The sequence below is a fragment of the Perognathus longimembris genome, chromosome 13 (genome assembly GCF_023159225.1).
Source record: "Perognathus longimembris pacificus isolate PPM17 chromosome 13, ASM2315922v1, whole genome shotgun sequence".
NCBI classification, from domain to species: Eukaryota; Metazoa; Chordata; class Mammalia; order Rodentia; family Heteromyidae; genus Perognathus; species Perognathus longimembris.
The window spans coordinates 24,148,624-24,167,943 of NC_063173.1; the positions used below are offsets into that span (position 1 = coordinate 24,148,624).

General features: G+C 40.4%; 1 protein-coding gene across 6 annotated transcripts in view; it reads right to left on the bottom strand.

Moving 5' to 3' along the window:
• The window catches only part of Sergef (secretion regulating guanine nucleotide exchange factor), a 205,654-nt gene that overhangs the window by 172,628 nt on the left and 13,706 nt on the right, over positions 1 to 19,320 (bottom strand). For 3 of the 6 annotated variants that reach the window (XM_048361102.1, XM_048361101.1, XM_048361106.1), the window contains exons 6-8: positions 14,891 to 15,004; positions 11,236 to 11,298; positions 6,142 to 6,300 (exon numbers count right to left, since the gene is read on the bottom strand). In XM_048361102.1, coding sequence (XP_048217059.1) covers positions 6,142 to 6,300; positions 11,236 to 11,298; positions 14,891 to 15,004 — 336 coding nt within the window. The remainder of the gene's footprint in view (positions 1 to 6,141; positions 6,301 to 11,235; positions 11,299 to 14,890; positions 15,005 to 19,320) is intronic. The other 3 variants (XM_048361107.1, XM_048361104.1, XM_048361105.1) reach the window with 2 other exon arrangements.

Here is a 19,320-nt window from a genome sequence, read left to right on the forward strand (position 1 = left end):
CATTAAGAATCATTATATACTCAGTTTAGTGTGAATCAATGGCTGAGCTTGGATCAAACACAATTCAATAATTCTTTATCTGTGATTCAAAGAAAGGACAGTGGTCCTATCCACATAGACTATGTGATTCCCTTCTTCTGAGAAATAAGAGAATAAGAATAAATCTTAATCAAAAAGATATTTCCAAGACTCAAGAGGAAAGTGAAAAGGGAAAGTATTTACTGGAAAGTAGAACAAGTTTTCTGACTTAAATGCTACCAGAAAATCATTTTTCCTCTTTTTGGTTTTGGAAAGGAGGATGCTGATACATAGCTTATCTCCTAGTCTCTAGGACTTTCCTAGGTGACACTGAAGTAAAGAATGTCAAAGAACTCTGTATTTGGCTTCACTTTTTCAATCCATATCATTTGTGAGACCACAAGGCTACTTTAGGATTCGCATGGTTTCAGGGAAAGCTTCCAGCATCCGGAAAGCAACCAGATTTTCGAGTTTGACCAACTCCACATAGCATTTGGATCTTATGAAAAACATTCCCCTTGAAATTCTAATAGTTACAAACCAGCATTTAGCATTGACAGGCACTGATCTTTTCCATATTACTTGGGATAGACCTGAAGCAACTTGTTACTTATCCAGAGGCACTCATAGCCAGTCCTAGAGGCCTCTGCTGGAAAGAGACAAAACAGAGGGTACACATCCAAAGAGCCCTAAAGTTTCCAAAAGGATAGATGCAATTGATGTGTCCTGAGTCCTGTGCTAGGTACTTTAGTACATGTTGCAATCCTCATATCATAAAAGCAGCAACCATTACTCCTTTTCCTGAGGAAATATGCTGAGAAGTTAGGTTTATTCATTTGCCCAACATGTATTAAGTACTTAACCCACAAATGCCAAGTACTTTGTTAAGAACTGAGTATACACTGGTGAGCAAGAGTAAACATAGGGGCTGGGAATGTGGCTTAGCAGCAGAGTGCTTGCCTAGCGTGCATGAAGCCCTGGGTTCAATTCCTCAGCACCACATAAACAGAAAAAGCCGGAAGTGGTGCTGTGGCTCAAGTGGTAGCATGGTAGAGTGCTAGCTTTGAGCAAAAAGAAGCCAGGAACAGTGCTCAGGCCCTGAGTCCAAGCCCCAGGACTGGCAAAAAAAAAAAAAAAAAAGTAAACATGGCTCCTGCCCTTATAGGAAGGGGAATTGGTCAAAGAATTCTACACATTAAGCAACACAAAGAGAACCAGGAGCCTGTGACTCACACCTGTAACCCTAGCTACTCAGGAGGCTGAGATCTGAGGATTGAAGTTTAGTTAGATGTGGAGGTCTGACTCAAATAATACAGTGCCAGCCTTGCATGAAAAAGCTCAGCAAGAGTGGAAGACCCTGAGTTCAAGCTCCACAAGGCAACAAACAGTACAAGAAATGTATCCAATGCCCAACGTATGATACTGTAACCTCTCTGTACGTCAGTTTGATAATAAAAATTTGAGAAAAAAGAAGAAGAAGAAGAAGAAGAAGAAGAAGAAGAAGAAGAAGAAGAAGAAGAAGAAGAAGAAGAAGCCAGGGACAGTGCTCAGGCCCTGAGTTCAAAGCCCAGGACTGGCAAAAAAATTAATTAATTAATTAATTAATTAATTAAAATTAAATAAAGCTAATGTGTACTGCAAAAAAAAAAAAGCTCAGCAAGAGTGGAAGACCCTGAGTTCAAGCTCCAAGGGTGTACATGGGGCATGGGCACGCACGCACACACGCGCGCGCGCACACACACACACATAATAGCACAAAAGAAGGGTTTATGGTGTTATGAGAAAAATACTGACAAGACAACAATGGTGGTAACAATGAGTATGTTGAGAGGGGGAGGTGCCTGAAGCCACACTATAGGTAAGCTGACAGAGCTAAGCCTTCCACTATCTTGTCTTCAAAGCCCATGTTTCTCTCTTCCTTGCCAGTTACTCCTTCATTCAGCAATTAGCTACTAATCATCTACTGTGTCACTAGGCCTGTTTCAGGTGTTAGGAGTGCAGCCTGGAATTTACAGCCTAGACATTAAGCAAACAAGAATACAAACAGATGTATACAATTATAGGTGCAGATGAGTACCCCCAAAGGATCAAGATTAACAGGCAAAATTACCTACAAAGCCTCAGACATCTTCCAAAGTATTGATAACTTGAAAAAAGCCACTTGCCCACTGCATAGGAGCAGAAAACTTTAGGAAACCTATTTTGTCAGAGCTAGATACTGAATATCACGTCACTGGCCAGCGCATGAACTCAGGACAGAAGCTATTATGTCTCAAACTTGGCATAGGGCCTGTTGAAACACATGCCTTTCTAAAAGCAATACTGACATTTGAATTTACCTACATATCCCAATCCCAGGCAGACATCACTATGTCCATATTTTAGTTAGTATCTTTCACACACATTCATTCATTTGGTTCTCACAGCAGCCCTATGCAGAACATGTGAGGCTTTGTTTTGTTTTTACACTAGTCCTGGGGCTTGAACTCAGGGCTTGCATGCTCTCTCTTGGCTGTTTTGCTCAAGACTAGTGCTCAACTACTGGAGCCACAGCTCCACTTTCAGCTTTTCGGTGGTTAGTTGTAGAGTTTCCCAGGTTTTCTTGCCCAGGTAGGCTTCAAACCATAATCTTCAGATCTCAGCCTCCTGAGTAACTACAATTACAGGCATGAGCATCTGACACCCACCTCCACAGGTAGGTTTTAATATGCTATTTGTGGGATGAGGAAACTGAGGCTCAGAAAGCTGAAATGACTTCACCAAGGTCACCTAAGAAAGTGCCCAGATCTGCCATCCAGTTCTCACAAGAAGCACCTCCAGCCAGGAAATCATGAATCTCAAATAAGACTGCCACAGGTCACTAAGCCTGGATAAAGTCACCCAGGAGTCCCATGAAGTTCCTAAGAACAATGATCAGGGACATTAAGCAGATTGGGAAAGGTTTCTAGAATGCAGCTCCATCAGCCTGAGACACAGGTACCCTTGCCAACTCTCCCAGATTAGAACAGGTTCTCCTGGACTCTTTCCAAGTGCCTCTGACTAACAGAGAAAAGTATTTTTCCATTGCAAACACTGCAGACACCAGACTCCTGAGAGGGGAGGGCAGAGAGCACACTCAGATTCCTACACAAACCATCTTTGAAGTTATACTGATGAACTGCCCTTGCTGAACACCTTCTACTGGGGGCACCAGTCCTAGGCAGCATTTCTCAGTCTTGACACCACTAACATTCGACTGCGTCATTTTGGTTACAAATGGTGGGGGTAGGGGAGGCACCTTTGCACTGTAGGATATTTAGTAGGATCCCATCCTGATGCTAGTAACAACCTTCTCCCCCATTGTGACAATCACAAACTTTTCCAGCCATTGCAAATGTCCTGTAAGGGACAAACTTACCTCTGTTTGAGAAACGTTGGTCTAGAGATAAAGAGGACACAGAAAAGCCAAGTGTTATCCTTCTCTCTCATCCTATCCCAACCCATCTTTCTGGCCACATATATGGTCACCAGACATATAGTCACAAAGTCCTTCAGTCCATAGCTAGATTGCTACGTGCCACTAGCCTGCAAGGATGTCTCAGGGAAACTCACCAATGCAGCTTGTGAAAACAATGAGTCACATAACTCCTTGTTCTACTAATGAGCTGCTTCTGACCCTGTGAGGAAATCATGTTCCCATTAATGTGAGCAGCTGAGTCTGATTAAATGGAAGCCCTGGGTGTTTCTATCAATGACATCAGGCCAGGGCAAGGGCTTCCACCACTGCCAGAAAGAACACAAAAGTGGTGAATCAAATAGCAAGAAACTCCCATTTACCCAAAATTCAGTACAACAATGAGGATTCTCAAACATCCCAGCTTTGAACCATTCTGGACGAAAGAGAAAAGTGGCAATAGACATGAACAAGTGAACTGAATTAACAAGTTAATTAAACAGCTGAAACGTTTCCACAGAGCCATGCTCTTGTGAGTGGAGGTGGAAATCTAAAGCTAAGCTCCACAGCAGCTGGAGTGACTCAGCCAGTGTCAGCGATGTGAGTTCCAACCTCCCACCCCAAGGGCTGGGCTGCTGGCCTAGACGTGGCAGTCAGCATCAGTTACAATGCTTCAAAGAAGCCATATCTTCATGTCTTTCATTAGTCAGCTAACTTAACTAGTTAAAGGGTTTACTGACAGATTCAACCAAACTCACTGCCATTTGGTTGTAAGTGTATTTTACTGCACTGACAATCTTTGAAGACTGACTAACCAGGAAACACCCACCTGTTAACACCTTGTTACTCCGACTACGGCTGCTTTTGCACTTTGTACTTAGCTCTACTGTTGTACATGTCATACCAGAATGTGCTGAAATTTGATTACAGGCCTACCTGGCCTAAAGTACTCCATAAGAGCAAGATTTGAGTCTAGAATAAGGCACAGTGCATTTGTGGGATGGGTAGACAGATGGATGACAGATGGATGGAGGGGAAAGTTTTCCATCCTTATACTCTTAAACTTAATCCTATCATACAGTCTAGTGAGAAGGTATGGCCCATGTCCTCTCTCCTCTGCTTCTCTAAGGTTTACAACACTGCTTAACAGATACCCAATATATAGTAGCTGTTTTGGTTGGACTACTGAATTCAAATTAACCAACAGAAGCCTTCTTTCTACCAATGAAACAGTGCATCCCAGAAAAGAGATCCCAACTCCTAGCTGTCAACCCTTCCATATCCACATCAGAGTATGTTTAGGCTCTTCTAACTAGAAATAGTGTAACATAGAAAAATGAGTATTCTCTAAGAGGCAGTGAACACAACAACATTAATATCATTGCTACCCTCATAAAGTTTTTTAGCTTTGGGGAAAAAAACATATTAATAATCACACAAATAAACAGCTACTCTGCTCATCAACTTTAGAAAAAGTTTTGTTCTATAGATGGGCCCAATCTTTAAGCAGACTGATTCTCTTTGAAAAAAGACGGGTTTTCTTCTAAATGAATAATACAGTTTTATAGAGCATCTTCTGAAATGATCATATGGAAATTTTGTTATATATAAGTCATCTGTCCAAGGAACTCTGTATTCGTTTGCAGAAGCTCTTTGGCAGCAGAGATGAAGGGAAGACCGTGAAAGCCCAAAACCCAAGAACAAAGGGATATGAGGCCAAGAAAGAACTATTCTAAGGGTAAGATGAGAAATAGATGAAGACTCCAGGAAAATGAAGATGCCAAAACCTATATGGCCTGATATGGTAGCATCTGAAGAAATAGGAGATGTCTAGGCTGATGCACATAATTTCTGAGGGGTCAATAAAAGTTTACATCTGAATATCATGCCATGTATGATTCTATCCTGAAGCTTTTATCTTTAGCGTCACAAGCTTCTGGTGCTTTTAGTTTAGGCTCATGTGGAAAGTCATCTCTTCAGCTATGACAAGGCAAGGAGTCCCCAACAACCTGCACATATTTGAGAGTGATAATTGCTGCAATGTTTGTTTGTTTGTTTTTCTCAAAACCTCAGTCTCTCTTAGGATCCAAAGGAATCAACCTAATGCAGCCTTGCATTCATTGGTACAAATCTGTGATCCAGAGAAGAAAAATCTATATTTGTCTAAAGTAGACATGAGATCCTCTTCAATAAGTCTTTAAATTTTTTTGTCAATAAAAATCATGAAACCAGGGCTGGGGATATGGCCTAGTGGCAAGAGTGCTTGCCTCGTATACATGAGGGCCTGGGTTCAATTCCCCAGCACCACATATACAGAAAATGGCCAGAAGTGGCGCTGTGGCTCAAGTGGCAGAGTGCTAGCCTTGAGCAAAAAGAAGCCAGGGACAGTGCTCAGGCCCTGAGTCCAAGCCCCAGGACTGGCCAAAAAAAAAAAATCGTGAATCCACGTGGCTACTGTATATGTTCTTGGTACATTGTATATTGTATATATGTCTACCTGACCTAGGGAAGGGAAAGAAAAGCAGGGTGTAAGATATCACAAGAAGTGTACACACTGCCCTACTATGTAACTGTGCCCTTTTTGCACAACACCTTATCATAAAATTTTTGTTTAATTAATAAATAAATTACAAAAAAAATCATGAATCCCAATACTCTTACCAAGCCAAAATTCTCTGCTATTCTCTCACCTGTCTGAGCAACCAGGTGTGTCCACCCACTCCAGACAGCAGTGACCTTTTCATTCTGAAACCAGTGTGCTTCTATTTTCTGAGGTAGAGGAAGGAAGGCAGCCTGGGTAGCCAATTGCCCGTGCTTGTTTCTTCCCCAAACATAGAGCTCTCCTGCATCTTAAACAGAAAAGAACACAAGGTAAAGAAACATTGGTCCCCAAATGATGGAAAACAATATAGATCTGAAAAAACAAACTTTCATATTTATACTACAAGATTTAGAGGAGCCAAACAAAAGTTTAATTCTATGTATAAAATTCTATATAGGCAAAAAGGCTTAATGTTCTGAGTAGTTTAAGGAAAAATAAGTGATTTTTTAAATTTATTCATTCAATGAGATATGATTTCCTATTATGTACATTTTAATACATGCTTACATTGCCTTTTGTTAAGAAGAAAATGTTTTACTTTTTTGAAATAACAGGAATGCAATTTAAGCTTCAACTTTTTAAATACAGGATTCTTTTCCCGGATGCCCTAACAGAAAGCATAATGCTACTGCTTCAAATTTGTGTAGTACTTCAGCTCACTGCAGCCTCACAATAATCCTGTGATAAAAGCAGAGATGACTGACATTGTGATTTAATAGAGGGGGGGAAAAACAAATTCAGAGTCAAGTGACTCTGGCTTCTATTCCTGGATGTACTAACTAGCTATTGACCTTGGACAAATCACTTCCTCTCTAAGCCTTAGTTTCACCAGCTGAATACTGGGAGGGAGGGCAGTTGGTGTAGAAGGGCAGACAATATGGCTGATGACATTAGTAACAACAGCAACTGGTAAGCGACAGTGGCAAGCCAGAGAGCCTGTCTAAATTGGCATTCAAGATTGTAGATGAAAGCCAAACAAAATGAAACCAAAGCTATAACTTGTGAGATATCTGTTTCTAACGCCTCAGAATTTCTCTATAAGCTTTCCCACCCTTACATTCTAAGACTGTACAATATACTAATCAAAGGCACTAGCCACACATGACTAATGAGCACTTGAAATGTGCATAGTACAAGCTGAGATATTATAAAATGTGTGAAAATAAACAATAGATTACAAAGACTAAGTGCAAAAGAAATGTATGACTCACTAGCAATTTTCCTATTGATTATATGTTGAAATAATATTTTGGATAGTCTAAGTAAAATGTATTATTAAAATTAATTTTACCTGATTTTACTTTTTTACCTATGACTCACATTTTATTGCTATCCAATAACACTATCCTAAATGATAAGTTAATCAAGGCTGAAAGATATTAAGTGGCCTTAAGATGACACACTAATAAGGATCTGTGGCCAATCATGGGACTAGAAGCCTGGTCTGTTTCTTACTGCATTTTGTGACTTCCCAACAAAATTTCATAGTATTGCATGGCCTAAGGAAATCTGCAATACTCTCTCAAACTGATTTTTAAAAAATCAAACAGTAATATTAAATAGCATTAGATCCAGGAAATGGAAAGAAGAGGGTTTTTTTCCTTTGTTGTTTTAATTTTCTTTTTGTCTTGTTTATCTGTATTGGGGAGGGTAAGGAGGCACACAGAAATGGAGGGACAAAGGGCAAACAAATACAGCAGTGATACTCACTAGACACTATATTGAATATGAACTACACAACTTGTGGGTGGAAACAGGAGGAAAAAACTAGGAGAGGGCAAGGGAAGGGGTGACATTGCCCACAAACAAATGTACTATTACCTGACTTATGTAACTGTAAACCCTCTGTACATCACCTCTATAATAGTAATTTTTAAATGCATTAGAACTGGGCACTGGTGGTTCACACCTATAATCCAAGCTGCTTAAAAGGTTGAGATTTGAGGATCACAGTCCAAAGCCTGCCTGGGCATTCAAATCTCACAAACTCTTATATCCAATTAACCAGTAAAAAGCCAGAAGTAGAGAGTGGCTCAAGTGCTAAAGCCACAGCCTTGAACCAAAAAGCTAAACAAGAGCACAAGACTCTGAGTTCAAGCCCCAGTAATGGAACACACCACACATTAGAAAAGGACTCAGGAGTCTTCAGTTCAAGTCCTGCCTGCTAATCTATTACTGTTATCAGACAAATCACTTCACATGCTGGACCTCTGTTTCCTCAAGTCCAAAACAAGCTAGTGTAAACCAGTGACCTTTTTTGTTCACCCAGGCCATGCTGCAGCATTGATACTCTACAGTTCTACATAATGAATTAGTGTATATGTCATTCTCAGAGATAAGGCAACCCTCCTGGAATCCACTGAGGTATATAAAGCATGAGAATCCCTCAAAGGGGGCAAAGAAGTTCCCCCAGTGAAGTATCAAACCCTTAAATGCACCAGGGAGCTAGGGATGCATCAAATGCTGAAGCCTGTGTCTGCACTATGCCTTGATATCCAAGCCATCTTTCTGAAAGACAAACTGTCTTCCACATGAGGATCATTACACTGTTGCGTCAGCAGGTAAAATTAAATTCTGCTGCAATGCCAAATAGTTACATAATCTGCAAGGACTCCAGAGGAAAGGTTTAAAGAGCACTGAACAAAATCCAATGTGTTAACAACATGAACTAGATGAGAAAAGAGGGCTATTAATCTTGACAATTTTTTAACTCACTTTCAAATTATCAAAAACCAATTCACTTGGGAATATACTAAAAATGACAAAATGGACACAAAATGGTGAACATCATATATCTAATCACCAAAAAAATTGTAAGAAATTGACATTAGCTAGGTGCCAATGGCTCAAGCCCATAATCCCAGATACTCAGGAGGTTGAAAATCGGAGGATTTCAGTTCAAAGCTTGCCCAAAAGCAAAACTGAGACTATCTCCAAAATAGCCAGATGGAGGCATGGCTCAAATGGTAGAATATTGACCAAGTAAGCAAGTTAAACAAGTTCAAGGCCCTGAATTCAAACCCCAGTACTGGCGTGCGCACGCGCGTGCACACACGCACACACACACACTCTACTCTTACCCTCAGATAAAAATGCCCTCCTTCTCTCACTGGCTGTGGGCTAAACACAGCACTTCTCACCCTGCTTCCTAAGTACAAAGAGATGTGGGATCAGGTGCCAATAGTTGCTTAAAGCTGGCATCACATCAACTCAACATTTCTAACAAACATATAAATCTACCTAAAGTGAGACACAGGATAAAAGTAAGTTGGCAGTTTTACATTCATTAAACAATAAATTACCTGGAGCTCAGAATCTGTAAAGTATTTAACACACTATGGCTTTGGTGCCCTTGAAACAGCAACAGCAGTTCAGTTTAACCACACTGTAAATCTGATAGGCAAGAACGCATGCTGCCAAGGAGATAGTCTTGGAAAGGTAAGGTGATTTGCTTAAGATCCTACCAGTGGTGGCACCAGAACTCTGGCTTCAAAATCTATGACCACCGGAAGAAAGATAGCCTCTTTAACAAGTGGTGCCGGCAAAACTGGCTCAACACATGCAACAAACTAAAACTAGATCCTTATATATCACCCTGAACCAAAATCAATTCCAAATGGATTAAAGACCTTGAAATCAAAACAGACACCCTGAAAACACTAAAGGAAGGAGTAGGAGAAACACTTGGGCTCCTTGGCGCAGGACAGAACTTCCTTAACAAAGACCCAGAAAGGCTACAAATCAAAGAAAGGTAGGACAAATGGGACTGCATCAAACTGCAGAGCTTCTGCACGGCAAAGGACATAGCTCGCAAGATAAACAGAAAGCCCACAGACTGGGAGAAGATCTTTACCGGACATTCAACAGACAAAGGCCTCATCTCTAAAATATATGCAGAACTAAAAAAAATGCCTTTTTCCAAAACAAAACCGCAAAGAACCAATAGCCCCCTCATCAAGTGGGCCAAAGACTTACAAAGAGACTTCTCTGATGATGAATTGAGAATGGCCAAGAGACATATGAAAAAATGCTCTACATCACTGGCCATAAAAGAAATGCAAATCAAAACAACATTGAGATTCCATCTCACCCCAGTAAGAATGTCATATATCAAGAAAACTAACAATAACAATTGTTGAAGGGGATGTGGCCAAAAGGGAACCCTACTTCATTGTTGGTGGGAATGTAAACTGGTTCAGCCACTCTGGCAAGCAGTATGGAGATTCCTCAGAAGGCTAAATATAGAACTCCCCTATGACCCAGCAGCCCCACTTTTGGGTATCTATCCAAAAGACCACAAACAAAATCACAGTAATGCCACCAGCACAACAATGTTCATTGCAGCACAATTTGTCATAGCGAGAATCTGGAACCAGCCCAGATGCCTGCCCCTCAGTAGACGAATGGATCAGGAAAATGTGGTACATATACACAATGGAATTTTATGCCTCTATCAGAAAGAATGACATTGTCCCATTTGTAAGGAAATGGAAGGACTTGGAAAAAATTATACTAAGTGAAGTGAGCCAGACCCAAAGAAACATGGACTCTATGGTCTCCCTTATTGGGAATAATTAGCACAGGCTTAGGCAAGTCATAGCAGAGCATCACAAGGCCCAATAGCTATACCCTTATGAACACATAAGATGATGCTAAGTGAAATGAACTCCATGTTATAGAAACAGTTGTAACTACTTTCAACGTCCTATGTGTATCTGTAGCTTCTATTATTGATGATGTTCTTGTATCACCTTCCTGTGGTTGTACCTACACTATCTCTGTAATCTTATCTGAGTATATTGGAAACCGTGTCTACTGGTATTGGAAGTAGGAAATTGAAAGGGAATACCAAATTTGAGAAACACAGGGTAAAAAAAGACAAACAACTACAAAAGCAATACTTGCAAAACTGTTTGGTGTAAGTGAACTGAACACCTCCTTGGGGGGGGGGAGGGAAAGGGGGAGGAGGGAGGGGGGTATGAGGGACAAGGTAACTAACTGTACAAGAAATGTATCCAGTGCCTAACGTATGAAACTGTAACCTTTCTGTACATCAGTTTGATAATAAAAATTTGAAAAAGAAAAAAAAGAAAAAAAAATCTATGACCACCCATCTATACCTTAATAGGCAGACATGTTCAGAATTCTGAAAGGCATATTCAACTGTGAAAGACACACCTACCTGTCAATGAAGCAGAATGGTCTGAGCCAGCAAGAACATGTGTTGCTTTAGAATTCCCTAGATCTACAAAAAAAAAAAAGTTTCTTTTTACTTAATTTTATAACAGAACAAACTGGACAGAGAGGGACATCTGGGCTGGAATAACCTGGGTGAGGGGAGAAGTTCTCAAGGCAGATGACTGTGAGTGAGCAGCACTGGCCAAGATGGCTGGCAGGTGGGAGACAGAAACAACAAGGGTCTTAGACAAATAAGTAAACAAACTGAAAATAAAGCAGACAGAATCCTCGCTGTCACAGAGAAGAGAGAAGGAATAGATTTAAAAAAGGGCAAAAGCTACAGCTAACCAATTGAAGGGAGAAAAAAGAAAAAAAAATCTAGCAACAAAAACTGGTGTTGCTGAGCACCAGTGGCTCACATCTATAATCCTAGTCACACAAGAGGCTGAGATCAGAAGATCATTCAAAGCCAGCCTGGGCAAAAACATCTGTGAAACTTTTATCTCCAATTAACCACCAAAAAGCCAGACGTGGAACTGTGGTCAGGGACAGCATACAAGCCCGGAATTCAAGCCCCAGGATTAGCATAAAAAATATATACATAATTATGTGTAATTATATATAATATAATTATATATAATATAAAGTATATATATTATCACTTTATATTTTATAATGTGAAATTATACTGTATATATATTATATGTGCATACATATACATAATATATAATCTCCAGTGTTATTGGGTTGCAACTAAAGAAATCAATTTAAATTCATGATTTGCAGTAGAGAGAAATATGTGTATGCATGTGAAAATATGCATTATCCTCTGAGTGAACTTCAGAAGCATAAAATACCTCATGTGTTCAGCTGCTGCTGTGTACCAGATTTAACTACAAACCTGGGCCTGCTCAGACATACAGCAGAATGAGAATTTGAACCTGCCACCAGTCTCCAAATCCAGGAGTTTCCTTCCTTAAATACACTGCCTTCTCTGGTGAGGCAGTCAGGATAAACTATGGCAAACACAGTCTGGCAAGCAGACACACGTCATCTTACTCTAAACTCTTCTGACATTTTTTTTGTGTTCACAAAAGACACTTCTTTCCAACTATCCTGTGAAATGAATAGGACAAACAGATGTTTTCAGAGACTACGTCACTGGAGAGGGCTCCAAGGAGCTTCTGTGGCCAGGTAAGGAGAGGCAACCAGGGTTCTAAATCCAGAATATGGCATAAAGTGAAGGTGGGAAAAATAGAAGTGAAAGGCCTTAAGAACAGGAAGCTGATGAACCACTCTAATATCTCTTCAGAAAACTCCTCCAAATCAACTGAGTCTAAGCTTCTGCTCTAAGCAGATCCCAAATGTATTATTTAAATCAAATAAAAAGTATTTTTTATTCCTTCTGGTTACTGGTCCTTTGCTAAAATACAAAGAATGACACATAGCTCCTGCCCTTTAAAAGTTCATAATCTGGGCTGGGAATATGGCTTAGTGGTAAGAGTGCTTGCCTCGTATACATGAAGCCCTAGGTTCAATTCCCCAGCACCACATATATAGGAAACGGCCAGAAGTGGCACTATGGGTCAAGTGGCAGAGTGCTTGCCTTGAGCAAAAAGAAGCCAAGGACAGTGCTCAGGCCCTGAGGCAAGCTCCAGGGCTGACCAAAAAAAAAGTTTATAATCTATCCTGGTGTGATACCACACACCCATAATCCCTGCACTAGGGAGACTAAGGCAGAAGAATGTCAACTTTGAGGCTAGCATTGGTACATAGAAAAATCTTGTCTCAAAAAAAATTAATTAGGGGGCTGGGGATATGGCCTAGTGGCAAGAGAGCTTGCCTCCTATACATGAGGCCCTGGGTTCGATTCCCCAGCACCACATATACAGAAAACGGCCAGAAGTGGCGCTGTGGTTCAAGTGGCAGAGTGCTAGCCTTGAGCAAAAGGAAGCCAGGGACAGTGCTCAGGCCCTGAGTCCAAGGCCCAGAACTGTCCAAAAAAACAAAAAAAAAAAAAATTAATTAGGGCTATGAATGTGGCTTATCGGTAGAGTGCTTGCCTATCATGCATGAAGGCTTCGATTCCTCAGCACCACATAAACAGAAAACCAGAAGTGGCGCTGTGGCTCAAGTGGTAGAGTGCTTGCTTTGAGCAAAAAGAAGCCTGGGTAAGTGCTCAGGCCCTGAATTCAAGCCCTAGGACTAGAAAAAAAAATACAAAATTAATTAGCCGGGTGTCAGTGGCTCACACCTGTAACCCTGGCTACTCAGGAGGCTGCAATCTGAGGATCATGGTTCAAAGCCAGTCAAGGCAGGAAAGTCTGTGAGACTCTTATCTCAAATTACCAGAAAGCAGGAAGTGATGCTGTGGCTCAGTGTGGTAGAGCACTAGCCTTGAGCTGAAGGGTTCAGGAACAGCGCCCAGGCCCAAAGTTCAAACCCCACAACCAACCAAAAAAAATTTTTAATTAAATAAATATAAGTTCACAATCTGTGGTTTATGAGAAAACCCACAAACAATTCATACTATTACAATATTATCATGTGCTATCTGTGCACATGAAGAAAGTACAATGGAAGGCAGAAGGGAAGGGTAGTGTATGTCTGAAAAACCCATATCTGAACCAGGAAGGAAAGAAAAGCCTTTCTGACAGAGGTAGTTGCCCACAGGCAGTTACCATAGTCGCCCACAGCCAACCCATGAGTGTCAGGAAGCTGATCCCAGCTCTAACGGAAGAACAAAGCCTCCATGGCTTTGATCCCAACTCCTGTGTACACCACTCTCCCTATAGCCTGCCCTGCCCTATTCTAAGACAACATCTCCTTCATTCTGAGCTTCAGAAGAGATCTCAGTAAACTGGGTCACAAAGAGAGTGAGAGGAGAAAAAAAAGGAAGAAGACAGAGACCCGGTACTGTAGGCAGAGAATAAAGACCCACAGAGTACGAAAGGGGAGCTGATAGAGGGTGGGGATAGGGAAGGAGAAAGGGGAAGAAAGAAAAAGCCCCTACAGACAAACTGACTACAAGAAGTCCAACTAGCAGACCTATGGCAGAACACTTTTAGCCTACTCCTCATGTACTCCTCATGTAGAAATTTCCCTACAGGTGGTCCTGACCCTCTCTCTCCATCCTCATTCATTCCTGTACCTCTTTGGGAAGAAGGAACTGGGCATGTGCAGCACTGTCTACAGTTCTGAGTTCCCCCTTTGGGAGCCTGCCTGCTGAGAGTGTGCATTCTCATGTCCTCTTGGTCATGCCAAGCTTAGCAGGGTTGATCTGTGCAGCTGCTGCAGTGCCCATTGGATAAAGTGAATCCTGGATTCAGAATTTACAAGCTAACTATGACTATATACTGTTTCTAAACACCCAATTCATGTCTTCCAAGTAGCTCTTAACAGTTCTTGCTTGTGATCTTCACCTCCTTGGCTTGTCTTTCTTTCTCAATAGATCCCAAACTCTGGCAGCAAAGAGTGATTGCATTCACTGGGCCTACAAAAAAAAATCCCAACCAGAGTACCACATCGCCTGACAGAGAGACCATGAAATAACAAAAAAAAAAAAAAATTCAACTATCCATGTGTATGTGTGTTTGCATCTACTTCATCACTCTCTGTGTGTGCGCGTGTGTGTGACAAAGAAAAAATAGATGCCTCACCTGTCACTCTGCTTGGTTCCTTTGCTGTCAAAAATGATGGGAGAGGCTGTCCAGGACACAGCCGTCGAGCAGAAGATGCCAAACCAGTTCCCCACTGGTACACAATGCCACTCACTTCCCAACAAAGAAGAGAAGACAGAGAAAATGAACATTAGGATAAGACCAGGTTACTCTTTAGGCCTAACTGCTATGGGAAACTCCCACTCCATTTTCAGGTAAAATAAGTATCATGGAGTTCAACTGCTTAAAGGCTCCTATGACTGGGATTACCAAAAAAGCCAATCACAGATGTAGCCTCCTGTACCTGAAAACCACCAAAGAAAATGCCAGTATCAAAAAAACCTCCTCCACAATACCTCAGGACACTTCACCAGGGGCAAATTACTCTCATGCTACTTTGTTCCTAGTTAACCTGAAAGGACAACTGAGACTCTAAAACAAATAGAAAGTAAACCACTGAAGACCATCAAGCTCATTCCTCACATTTACTAGATGAGGAAACTGAGGCCCTAAAGAGAGGATGTGCATTGTCCAAGGTCACACAGAGAAAAGGCTGGGAGTCAACTGACCTAACACCTAAGGGAATAACTTTTCCAGCACACCAAGATGAATGCACAGATTCTCAACTGCCAGGGAAAGTTACGGCCACAAGAGAGCTTCATAGCCATGATTTCAGGGAAATGGCCTTTTTTTCCATGTCCACTGAATCTGACCTCCATGTCCATGTCCTGAAACATATACAAATGCACAGACAAAACTGTGTTTTCTCTTCAGTCAGATGTGTGCTACTTGGAGCTACCACCCAGTACCAACATTAAAGTTTGCTCCTATAATCCCATGGTCCTTTAAGATATCAATAGACAAGGCTGCTTTATGGAAAAATAAGCCTATCACTACTGAGTGCAATATGAGCAAAGCATGGGGATGTAATAAAACAAAATTTATAATCCATTCAAGAAATAAGTTTGAGGGAGAGAGAGAATGAGAAATAGAACTTAAGGGAGGGAGAGAGAGGGAGCGAGAGAAGAGGCAGAGAAAATGAAGAAAGAGAAACAAGAGGAAAAAGAATCTACAGTTGAAAAAGAATTTCAGATATCTGATAAAGGATTAATATCCAGAATATATAGAAAAAAATAGTTTTAAGGAGAAAGGGAGGGCCAGGAATGTGGTTTAGTGGTAGAGTGCTTGCCTAACATGCCTGAAGCCCTGGGTTCGATTCCTCAGTACCACAAACACAGAAAAGGCTAGAAGTGGGCGCTGTGGCTCAAATGGTAGAGTGCTAGCTTTGAGCAAAAAAGAAGACAGGGACAGTGCTCAGGCCCTGAGTTCAATCCCTAGGAGTGTGGAAAAAGGGGGGGGGGAGAAATCAAGAAAACACACCAAGTACAATGGCTCACATCTATAACCTCAGTTAATTAGGAAGTGGAGTTCAGGAGGACTGTGGTTCAAGACCAGACCAGGCAAAAATCAGCAAGACCCCAACTCAACAAATAATCTCACTGTAGTGGTTCATACCTATAATCCCAGCTACAAGGGAATTATAGGTAAGAGAATCATGGTCTAAGACTAGCCCTGGTTCAATATCTTATCCAAAAAAAAAAAATCATTAAAGCAAAAAGGGCTAGGGGAATAGCTCAAGTGGCAGAATACTACACCAGAGTTCAATCCCCAGTAGGAAGGAACGAAGGAAGGGAGGAACGAGGGAGAGAGGGAAGGAGGGATAACAATCATGAGGTCTACTAACTTCTAGACCAACTGGACATTACAATTCTGTAACATTATTACAGAACTATTGCTCATTTTGTTAGGCTTGATGATACCATAGGTTAAATTTTCAAAGAGAACTTACTTATCTTCTAAAGATACATACACAAATATTTATAGATTAAAGACTTACAATTAAGTTAATCAAACATATAATGGGAACTATGCTACTTTGTAACCGTATGGAAATGAACACAGACGACTAGCAACTGCACTCATCAAGGGCATAAGCCCTTATAAAAGTCATATCTAAAAGGTAATTATAAGAAACTCCTATATAACTCAACAGGGGCATTTTTTAGTGGACAAAGAACATTAACAGACATTTCTTCAAAGAAGTGATACATATGGCTAACAAGTATATGAAACGGTACTTAACATCATTAACTATCAAGAAAACATAGAACTACTGCAATATCCCACCTTATTTTTGTCTCCAAGGATAGCTACTATTAAAAGGTAGTAACTGTTGGTGAGGATATAAAGATTAGAACCCTTTTACATTATTATTGTGAATGTAAAATGGCACAGCTACTATTTAAAACAGTATAGAGTTCTTCAAAAAACAAATTTAAAAATACAACTGCCATATGATCTTGGTATATGTCCAAAAAAGTTGAAATCACAAGCTTGAAGGGACATCCCTACTCCATTGTTCATTGAAGCATTACTCATCAAAGCTTAAACATGGAAATAAATCAAGTATCCACTGGGAAGTAAATGAATTAAAAAAACATAGCATGCCACAAAATATTATTCAATCTTTACAAAAAAAAAAAAAAAGGAAGTCCTGGAATGATTCTAACTGAAATAAGCTAACAGACACAGAACAAATACTGAATGATTCTGTTTATGTGAGGTACCGAGCTTAGTCCAACTCACAGAAGCAGAAATTAGAACAGTGATTGTCGGGAACTGCAGGTAAGGGCAAGGGAGAATTGAAGCTGTTTAATGTGTATAATGTTTCAGCTCTGCAGTATGAGCAAGTTTCTACAGACCTGCTGTTCAAGAATGTCTACAGTTATCAAGACAATATCTTGTACTTTAACATTATGTTAAAAGGACAGATCTCATGTTAAGTATTTTGTTGTTATTTTTGTGCCAGTCCTGGAAATTGAACTCAGGGCTTGGGTGTAGTTTCTGAGCTTTCTTTTCTCAAGACTAGTACTCTATCACTTGAGCCACACAGCACTGCTTCCAACTTTTTTGGTACTTAATTACTGATAAGAGTCTCATGACCTGGGCTAGCTTTAAACCACAATCCTAAAATCTCAGCCTCCTGAGTAGCTAGGACTATAGGCATGAGCTACCAGCACCTGGTATTCTTGTATGCTAGGCAAGCACTCTACCACTTGGCCACATTCCCAGCCCTGTAACTGGTGTTCTTGACATAAAACACACACAAGCAAAACCAACAGCACTCAAAGAAACTTGGAAGTGTTGGAAAGGTCTGTAACCTAGATGTTAGTAATGACATCACAAATCTTTTTATGTCCAAATCCTTCAAATTGTATAAATTAATATGGGGCTCTTTGTATATCAACTTGACCTCAACAAAGCTTTGGTAAAAGATGAGCAATTACAGAACGCTAGTAGTAAATGGGGAAGAAAATAATTGACAGGTAATTGTCTTAACCTGCTAATTTCTTTTTAATTAATTTTATTTTTTCTTATCTTTAAATAGCTGTATAAAGGAATTTCAATTCAACATGTCAGTTTATGAGTACAATGTGTCTTGATCAACCCTGCTGATTTATCTCTAAGAGAACAATCTGCTTATGAAAGTATAATCACCACCATACAATTCATCAGTCACAATTCTTGGCCATTTAACTCAGAGAAATAAAAATGTACGCTCATGTAAAAAGCTATCCACCAATGTTTATAGCATCTTTATTCTTTTTTATTGTTATTATAAAGGTGATGTACACAGGGGTTACAGTTTTGTAAGTCAGGTAATGAGTACATTTCTTTTTGGACAATGTCACCCAGAAGCTTTATTCTTAATAGCTGCAAACTAGAAATAACCAAGATGTTCTTCAGTGGCAAAAACAAACTGTGGTTGTTATGGACTGAACTGTGTCCCCCCCAGACATTCAATCCTAATCCCCAATGTGACTGCATTTTTAGATATGTGTTAACCCTCCTCTACAGAGGCAATAAAGGAACAATGGTACCATAGAGCAGGAATAAGAGGAGCCCAAACCATTAGGTCTGGTATCCTTACAGGAAGAGGAAGGAAGACACCAGATATGCCTCTCTCCACAAGTGCCTAGATAAAAGGCCATACAAAAACATAGCAAGAAGAAAGCCATCTATAAGGCAAGAATAAAGGCCTCACCCGGAACCAACCTGTAGCACACTGATATTGGGCTTTTAGCCTCTAGGATGGTGAAGAAATAAATATATTTTATTTAAGCCATTCAGTCTGTGATATTTTGTTACAGAAGCCCTATCCAAATAATACAGTGAAATATCCAGATTGGAGATCACTAAATAAAATGGCATACTATTCAGCAACAGAAAGGAAGTGATTATTGGTACATTCTGCTTGGATAACTCTCCAGCAAATTGTGCTAACTGAAAAAATGCCAACCCCAAAAGATCACAAACTATATGACATTTATGTAACCAGCTATATGGGAGGCGCTTATAGTGATAGACTG